Source organism: Theropithecus gelada, chromosome 3 (genome assembly GCF_003255815.1).
Source record: "Theropithecus gelada isolate Dixy chromosome 3, Tgel_1.0, whole genome shotgun sequence".
Taxonomy (NCBI): domain Eukaryota; kingdom Metazoa; phylum Chordata; class Mammalia; order Primates; family Cercopithecidae; genus Theropithecus; species Theropithecus gelada.
The window spans coordinates 65,054,737-65,064,781 of NC_037670.1; the positions used below are offsets into that span (position 1 = coordinate 65,054,737).

Below are 10,045 nucleotides of genomic sequence, written 5' to 3' on the forward strand. Positions count from 1 at the left end.
TCAATTCATTCTTCCTCCCTAATCCCCGTCTATCAGTGATAGTTTTACTGTAGCCATAGTTTTACCATCCCCAGCATGCCATATAGTTGGAATTGCACAGAATAGCAAAAGCTATCACAAAAGACTCTATAAAACTGCAACCTTGAACAAAGGGTATTGCAACCATACATAAAAAAATACTTCTGTGAGGACATCTGTCCAGCCACTGCCTGTTCAAACTTGGAGTGGCATCACCTTCATTATTGATCATTATAGTCAAGGATAATTATATCAAAACAATTATGTAATCCTCTCTCTTTTTGTCTTCCTTGACCTCCATGAATATGTGCACAGTTTACTATATGTGCATAGTTTACTATATTTCCATTGAACTGCCTCATTCCCAAATAAATACCATTTGCTTTCAGACAGCCTCTCTGCTTGTTGTTTAGGTCGACACTGGCTACTGTAGGTGGAGCCTAAATTTGATCACTGGTCCTTACTCCAAATTTTGTCCTCATTTTTCCTAAACCTCAGGTTTCTGTTACTATAATAATCTGAATAAAGAATTGAAGAGTTCTACACTATCGACATCTGTTCCTGATGACTATTTCATTAAGGTGGAGGTGTCTGGAAATGAGATAAGAATTCATATAGAGGAAGGAAGAGAATAGGAAAGGGAAAAAACAAACTTCTTACTGTAATTGCATATGATTTTTATTCAATGCATACAGCCATTTGCATTTTTTACATATTGCATACATTCTCCTGTAGCATATCAGTTTGATCAATGAATATAGATATACATGCTCAGTTAAGTGTCTCATATAGAGAACTAATTTGAAACTTAAATTTTAGGTAAGCAAATGCATGATAAGTTTATTCTGGGAAAGAAGCTGAAATATCTGTGGCTTTATTTGGCTTTTTGAAAACATTCCCACATAAAATTATTGTTATTAATCAATTAATATACAAAACATAGAACTATATTTCAGCTAATTACTTAAATATAAACAATTTAACATTTATAAAACAAAGTAATTCAGCTTGGGAGTTTTTGTTAATTCTACTAAATTAAATATTAAAACTCAGCATATTTTTACTTAAAGGTTTATACAAAATAATAAATGTATAATATTTTGAATCTCAGTTTATGAAAAAATAGCAAACATTTAAAAACAGCAAATGTTACAATATTTTATATTAAATGTTAATAAATTCATGGCATAATAAATTAAAATATTTTTCTTAACATAAACTGTATCACCATATTCTGGAATTAAATTTTTTTGTAACTAGAAAATGATTTCTGTAAAGATCGCAATACCAAATATTGGAAAAGTTTTAACACCTGTTCTGTAAGTTTCCTCTAGTCAAGAATCCAGTAGCAATGCCCACTAAGAGTGGTTCACACAGTAGGAGGTTATGTTAGTTGATGACAGGGGCAAGTGATTGGTTCTGAGATACTGGGACATCAACAGGCCAGCAGGGCAGAGGGTACCAGAGGCCATAGTTGTGTTTGTTAGCCACGTGTTTGACATCCCAGAGAAACACAAGAAACAAAAACCAACACCTGCCCCTTCTAGGCAGCAATGTTAAATCTGCTACAAGTTAAATTATTCAATGAGAGTCTATATTAATAAAATACAAAAAGAGCCTCAGAAATATAGCTATAATATAGTCATGTCATATTTAGCCATTTTAAAATTATCCTAAATATATATTGCATCAGGATTTATTTGAGCTCTGCTGGTGTTGATGCAGATACAGATTCTTCTGGGCCTGCAACACAAAGTAAATAAATAAGTAGACAAAGATGACATTTTCTATAAATTAAAAAACCTTAATTTTAAATATAAGAAAACACATAGCTCTGTACCTATTAATAAGGATTATTTCTGAGTCTACAGAAAAATCGAGCTTATGATCCTGGCATAAATCATACATTGGAAACACAAGACTACAACTTCTGCACCGGTAGACTAGAAGAGAGTGCCCCATTGGAAACAGTTTAATTCATGAGTTTTGCCTGTGTATTGTGGAAAGTTTCTGCTGACATAAGCACACTGACAAGAATTATTAAATAAATAGTATGAGCATAGCCTGGGCAAGGCGAGTAGGGAGGTGGGGCAACTCAGGCTGTCAGTCTTGGCATGACACGCGTCCCTGCTCCCAAGTCTTTTGAAATCTTCATTAATGCTGACCCTCTCAAAGTACAATAGTGTACCAGTTTCCTAATGCCAAGCTTTAGGGCACGTCAAAATATCTAGGACAGCTAGAAAAAAATGCAATAAACAAGAATAATAATAATCTTATGTCTCATGGAGGGAAAGAAACATTAAGAAGAAGCCTTAGGCTGGGCGTAGTGGCTCATGCCTAAAATCCCAACACTGTGGGAGGCTGAAGTGGGTAGATTGCTTGAGCTCAGGAGTTCAAGACCAGCCTGGGCAACATGGTGAAACCTCGTCCCTATAAAAAATACAAAAATTAGCCAGGCGTGGTGGCATGCACCTGTAGTTCCAGCTGCTCAGGAGGCTGAGGCAGAAGGATCACTTGAGCACAGGAGGTCAAGGCTGCAGTGAGCCATGATTGCACCACTGCACTCCAGGCCCAGCAACAGAGCAAGATCCTATCTTAAAAAAATAAAATAAAATAAAATAAAATAAGAAGCCTTGACAAGATTAGTCTCCAGAAAGTTATAGCAACACATTCTAAGTGGAGAGATGTCTAGTTGGAAGGAAAAAAAGGCACTTTCTAAATTGCCTATTGTTTATAAAGTTAAAACCATGATGGACAGCAGGGAAAATAGGAAAAAAGACAAGGAAATGAAATACAGGAAGGAAAATAGTGATCAGACTGACAGTGGAGAGAGTGTGGATGTCAAAAGCTCTAGCATTAGCCTTGAAATCAGAGATACTGAGAGGTGGGAGCAAGCATTTCATAGTGACACCAGCCTCAGCTATCCAGAAACTAAGCAGAGCAGATCCTCTTCTCCGCATGATGATTCTTCCAGCTCTTAGGGGCTTTGCTGCTTATTTAGGCTTTCATTAATTTGAAAGCTTAAAAGGTTTCTTCAAAATTAAACAGATCTTGCTGATAATATAAACACAAAGATTACATAACACCTGCAATATAAAGTTTATATATTTATATGAATATCAAATGATAGTCCCTTGATCAGATATGTAATATTTTGTCAATGGTGGAGTAAATTCTATCTTCTTAAGAGAATGCAGAATAATAAAACCCTTATCATATCTTATGAAGGTGATCTTCTGTACCTGCTGCATTTGTATATTTAACTTGAGGTCCTAAAGAAGAATAATTTAAGCCCAAGGTTAGCAGAAGGAAAGATAGAAAAGATCGAAAATGTAAGAGTAATATTTTTATTATAAACAAAATTGACAAATATTTAGTTAGACTAAGAGAGAAAAAAAGAAAAGACTGAAAAAAATAAGAAAAGAAAGAGGATATCTTGCAACTGATACTGCAAAACACAAAGGACCACAAAGGACGACTGTGAACGATTATACACCAACAAATTGGATAGTTAGAGGAAATGGATACATTCCTAGAATCATGCAATCCACCAAAGCTGTATCATGAAGAAATAGAAAATCTGAAGTCTAAGAATGAGTATGGAGATTGAATCAGGTAAAAAAAAAAAAAACAACAAAAAAAAAAACTCTCCCATCACAGAAAAGCCCAGGACACAATGGCTTCACTGGTGAATTTCTACCAAACATGTAAAGGAAGAACTCATACTAACTCTTCTCAAGCTGTTCCAAAAAAATTGAAAAGGAAGGAGCACTTCCAAACTCATTTTATGAGGCCAGCATTACCCTGATACCAAAGTCAGACAAGGACACTATAAGAAAAGAAAATTACAGGCCAATTTCCTTGATAAACATAGATGCAAAAATTCACAACAAAATACTAGCAAACCAGATTCAACAGCACATTAAAAAGATCATAAACCATGATCATTTGGAATTTATCCCTGGTAAGCAAGGATGGTTCAACATATGCAAATCATTAAATGTGATATACCAAATTAACAGAATGAAGGACAAAAACCATATGGTCACCTTAATAGATACAGGAAAAGTGCTTGACAAAGTTCAACATCCTTTTATGATAAAAACTCTCAACAAATTAAGCATAGAGGAAATGTACCTTTACACAATAAAGGCCATACATGAGAAGCCCACAGCTAATATGACATTCACCAGTGAAAACTGAAAGCTTTTTTTCTAAGATCAGGAGAAATACAGGGGCACTCACTATCACCACTTCTATTTGACTTAGTACCTGAAGTCTTAGCCAGAGCAATTAGGCATGAAAAATAAATAGAAATCATTCAGATTATAAAGAGACAAGTGAAATATTCTGTTTGGTGACAATGTGATCTTATACATAGAAAGCCCTAAAGACTCCACCAAAAAACTGTGAAAACTGATAAACAAATCCAGTAAAATTGCAAGATACAAAATCAACAGACAAAAATTGGTAGCATTCTATGTACTAACAACAAATGATCTGAAAAAGAAAGTAAGGAAACAATCCCAGTCTCATTAGCATTAAAAAATACTTAAGAATAAATTTAGCCAAGGAGGTGAAAGACCTGTACACTGAAAACTATAAAACATGGATGAAATAAATTGAAGAAGACACAAATAAATGGAAACATAGCCTACATACATGGATCAATAATTAATATTGTCAAAATGTCCATACTACCCAAAACAATGTACAGATTCAATGCAATCCCTATCAAAATTCCAATGACATTTTTCACAGAAATAGAAAATAAATCCTAGAATTTGTAGGGAACCACAAAAGGCTCTGAAAAGCCAAACCAATCTTAAGCAAACAGAAAAAAAAAAAAAAGCAGATATATGGAATCATGCTATTTGATTTCAAAATATATTGGAAAGCTAGAGTAAGCAAAACCGCATGGTACTGGCATAAAAACGGAAGTATAGATCAATGGATAGAGCCAAGAAATAAACCCACGCATTAACAGTCAATTAATTTTCAACAAAGGTGCCAAGAACACACAATGAGGGAAAAGACAGTTTCTTCAATAAATGGTGCTGGGTAAACTGAATATCCACATGCAGAGACAGAAAATTGGATCTTCATCTCATTTAATATGCTAAAATCAACTCAAAATAGATGAAGACTTAAACAAAAGACCTGAAACTGTAAAACTGCTATAGGTTGAGTATCCTTTATTTGAAATCCTTGAGACCAGAAGTGTTTGGGATTTCAATTATTTTTAAATTTTGAAATATTTGCCTACTTACTGGTTGAGCATCCCAACTCCAAAAATCCAAAATCTGAAATGTTTGAATGAGCATTTCCTTTGATTTCAGATTTTCAGATTTGGGATGCTCAACCTATAGAAAAAATACAGGGAACAAGTTCCCAGCATTGGTCTGGGCAATGATTTTTTGGATAGAACACCAAAAACCCAGGCAACTAAAGGAAAAATAAGTGGGACTACATTAAAAAGTTTCTGCAAGCAAAAGAAACAAACAACAAAATAAAAAGACAAGCCACAGCACAGGAAAAAATATTTGGAAACTGTATAAGTTTCCAATAAGTCTGATAAGGAGTTAATATCCAAAATATATAAGGAACTCAACTGAGTAGCAAAAAAAACAAATAATCCAATTTAAAAATGGGCAAAGGACTTGCACAGATATTTCTCAAAAGAAGACATGTAAATGGCCAAGAGGTATATTTAAAAAAGCTCAACATTACTGTCATCAGGGAAATGCAAATGAAAACCACAATGAGGTATCATCTCACACCTGTCAAAATGGCTATTATCAAAAAGATGAAAAGTAAGTGTTGACGATAATATGGAGAAAAAGGATCCCTTACATACTGAAGGTGAAATGTAAATTAGAATAGCCATAATGGAAAACATTATGGAGTTTCCTTAAAAAACTAAAAATCGAATTCCCGTATGATATAGCAATCCCACTGCTGGGCATATATCAAAGGAAATGGAATCAGTATGTCACAAAGCTATAACTGCACTCCCAAATTTTCTGCAGCATTATTCACAATAACCAAGCTATGGCATCAACCTCACTGTGCATCAGCAGATGAATAAGGAAAGAAAATGTGGTATATACACGATGGAACACTATTCAGCCTTTAAAAAAGAAGTAAATTCTGTCATTTGTGACAACATAGATGAACCTGGAATACATTCGTCTGAGTAAACTAAGCCAGGTACAGAAAGACAAATACTGTATAATTGCAGCCACATATGGAATCTAAAAAAGTTGAACTCATAGAAGCAGAACAGAATGTGCTACCAGGTGCTGGGGATGGGCTAGTAGTTGATGGGATAAGAGAAGAAGTTGGTCAAAGGGTACCAAGTTTCCCTTAGACAGGATGAGTCAAGTTTTAATGATCTATTTCACAGCAAGGTGAATAAAGTTAATAATAATATATTGTATATTTCAAAATCGTTAAAAGAACAGATTTTAAGTGTGATCACCACAAAAAAAGCATAAGTATTTGAGGTAATGGATATTTTAGTTATCTTTATTTAATGATGCCACAATGTGTACATATATCAAAACATTGCATTGCACCCCATAGTTGTATGCAATTATTATTAGTCAATTAAAAATAAAATAAAAAGTAAACTAAAAAATAAATTGGAGTCTCCCATGGCTTTTTACTTACCTTTTCCAGTATGACTCTCACATGGCGAGTAATACAGTGTGTGCCTATGAACTAAAGTATGTTTTTGCTTGTGTAACATGTATAAAAGAACAATAGGCCAGGCGCAGTGACTCACGCCTGTAATCCCAGCACTTTGGGAGGCTGAGATGGGCGGATCACGAGGTCAGGAGATCGATACCATCCTGGCTAACACGTGAAACCCCGTCTCTACTAAAAATACAAAAAATTAGCCGGGCGTGGTGGCGGGCGCCTGTAGTCCCAGCTACTTGGGAGGCTGAGGCGGGAGAATGGCGTGAACCCGGAAGGCGGAGCTTGCAGTGAGCTGAGATCAGGCCACTGAACTCCAGCCTGGGCGACAGAGTGAGACTCCCTCTCAAAAAAAAAAAAAAAGAAGAAGAATCATGTTGTAACAGTGTAAGCAATCCTCTTTTTGCTCTCCCTAAGTTATGTTTCTGGAACTCCGATTTTTTTAAAACATACATGGCACAGGCTTTGTAGTCAGAATGCATGCAGTTTGGAGAAGGACATTCCAGGCTGCGGAGAGGCTGTAGTCTCAGATTACAGGACTATGTCCATCAATTTTTTTGTGTAAGACTTTTGTCTTGTTTTGGTGCAGGTTACTTTATAAATACTCACTTTGAGAAGACTCTGTAATAAAAAACAAGTACATTCATTGTTCAGGTTAACGAAACAGACCAAGTATTAAAAGAAGTCATAATTACTTAAAGAGTTAATAAAAATTCTATATTACTTAAAACAACAATAAGTCATAAAACACTCTTGGCATTGTAAAGTTCAATAGGGCACACTTTTTTTGTTGTTGTTTTGTTTTTGAGACGGAGTTTCCCTCTTGTTGCCCAGGCTGCAGTGCAGTGGCGCAATCTTGGCTCACCTCAACGTCCGCTTCCCGGGTTCAAGTGATTCTCCTGCCTCAGCCTCCCGAGTAGCTGGGATTACAGGCATGTGCCACCACGCCCAGCTAATTTTGTATTTTTAGTAGAGATGGGGTTTCTCCATGTTGGTCAGGCAGGTCTCAAACTCCTGACCTCAGGTGATCCACCTGCCTAGGTCTCCCACAGTGCTGGGATTACAGGCATGAGCCACCGTGCCCAGCCAATAGGGTGCTTTTTACCAACACTGAATATGAACTTGTCACCATCTCATCCTCCAGGATAATAAAGGAGAGAGTCAGCCAGTAAGTGGCAGATCTTGCTCAACAAATACAGTAAGGAACAGGGTGTGGGGAATAATGGCAAGCAGTGACCTCACTTACAAATAACCACACCAAACACTTGAAATGTCTGAAGAGGCATATACACCATCTTTCCTCTTAATCAAAGAACTCAAGCCTCAAGAGTAAAAACAAGTTTCCCAGAAGCAAATGGTCAATAATTAATAGAGCTATGGATACTGAACATAATGCTCAATAGGTGTTAAGATGGATGTGTTGAAAAAATAAGATGAATTCTTTCTGTACTATTAAAAATAAAAATGAATGTGGTTGTGCACAGTGGTTCACACCTGTAATCTCAGTAGTTTGCAAGGCAGAGGTAAAAGAATTTTTTGAGCCCAGGAGTGTGAGACCAGCCGGGGCAACATAGTGAGGCCTTGTCTTTATGAAAAACAAAAAAGTAGCTGCATGTAGTGGTGCATGCCTATAGTCCCAGCTATTTGGGAGGCTGAGGTGGGAGGATTGCTTGAGCCCAGGAGTTCGAGGCTACAGTGATCTGTGATTGTGCCACTTCACTCCAGTCAGGACAACAGAGTAAGATTCTGTCTCAAAAAATAAATAAAATAAAATATTATAATAAATTAAAACTAATATAGTACTTTGAACGTCTAATTACGGAGAAAGTTCTAAATTATTCAAAGTTTAAGATATGCCAATAATGGAGTAATTTTAAGTTGAATTTTGACTTATTTTCAAAAATTTTTAAAAAGTGATCTCAAAAAGGACCAGTTGCTTATGCAAAAGTCTAAGCATTTTAGGGTCAACATTTTTTGGATCTGGAAGATTAAAAGTTGATATAATTTGGTATGTTATTTGTTTGTTATATCAAATGGACTATCAAACTTTTTAACAAATAAAATGTAAAACCCCAAAAGTCATGACTTCCGCTATTCATTTGAATAAAGAGGAAAGAGCGAAACATGTATTACCCTCTTGCTTATCTGTAACCTTGGTACTTCTATGGGTGTTTTCACATCGTTTTTGGGTTACTCATTTCTCATTACGAGAAGCATCATGCGATAAGAACATCAGCTGCTGCATCACAATTAACCAAGCCTCCAGTAAACACAGATGGCTGCCTGTGCCTCACCTGGGGCATCCTCAGGACCTTCAGGAGCCTCTGCGTCCTGGAGCCTCGCTGCATCCTGGGGACCTTCCGGGTCTCGTGGGGACTGAGATGACACTGACGCCCTGGAGATCTTCGGGGTCCTCTTGCCTGAGTCAGCTCGCTGCTGCTGCAACCACTCATCCTTATAACCATTGCTAATGAGTTTGGAAAAATTGGTAGGTGAACTGTTTTTTTTGACCAGGCCTTAAAAAGAGTAAAAGTAATGTGAAACTTAAGCACAAGGGTTAATGATAAAGCAGAAGCAGTATTCCGTGAACACACTAAATAGGTGTCACTGTCCCTTCAAACCTAACAAACCTCTCTCTCTCTGCCTCTGCCTCTCTCTTTCTCCCTCTATCTCTCTCTGCCCTTTTGTATCTCCCTCTGCTTCTCTGTCTGTCTCACTGTCTCCATTTTTAAGCATAAGAAGTGCATGTCAAAGCATCCCTTGTACAGGGATGAGAGCATGTTTAGTTCAGCTTCCAAAATCTTTCTTTGTGATAGTCAATTAAGAATTAGTAATAATTCTAGTATTTCACTGGGAAGCCTTCCTAAGAAAACACCACCCCCTTCCTTCATAGTAATGGATTGCTCAGAACTACCTTTAAAAACAAAACAAAACAACAACAAAAAAACTGCTAGGTACGGTGGCTCACACCTATAATCCTAGCACTTTGGGAGGCCGAGGCAGGCAGCCATGAGGTCAAGAGATCGAGGCCATCCTGGCCAACCTGATGAAACCCTGTCTCTACAAAAAATACAAAAATTAGCTGGACATGGTGGTGCACACCTGTAGTCCCAGCTACTCGGAAGGCTGAGGCAGGAGAATCGCTTGAACCTGAGAGCCGGAGGTTGCAGTGAGCTGAGATCACACCAGTGCACTCCAGCTTGGGCAAAAGAGTAAGACTCAGTCTCAAAAAAAAAGAAAAAAGGAAAAAAGAAAAAAAAAAGAAAAGAAAGAAAGAAAGAAAGAAAGGAAGGAAGGAAGGAAGGAAGGAAGGAAGGAAGGAAGGAAG

General features: G+C 36.8%; 1 protein-coding gene across 1 annotated transcript in view; it reads right to left on the bottom strand.

Annotated features, from left to right (window-relative positions):
- Positions 1-1,714: 1,714 nt before the first annotated feature.
- Positions 1,715-10,045, bottom strand: part of C3H7orf57 (chromosome 3 C7orf57 homolog) — a 29,652-nt gene continuing 21,321 nt past the window's right edge. Inside the window, 4 exon segments of the mRNA XM_025380469.1 lie at positions 1,715-1,761; positions 7,327-7,338; positions 9,012-9,222; positions 9,224-9,233. Of these exon segments, the coding sequence (XP_025236254.1) occupies positions 1,715-1,761; positions 7,327-7,338; positions 9,012-9,222; positions 9,224-9,233 (280 nt within the window).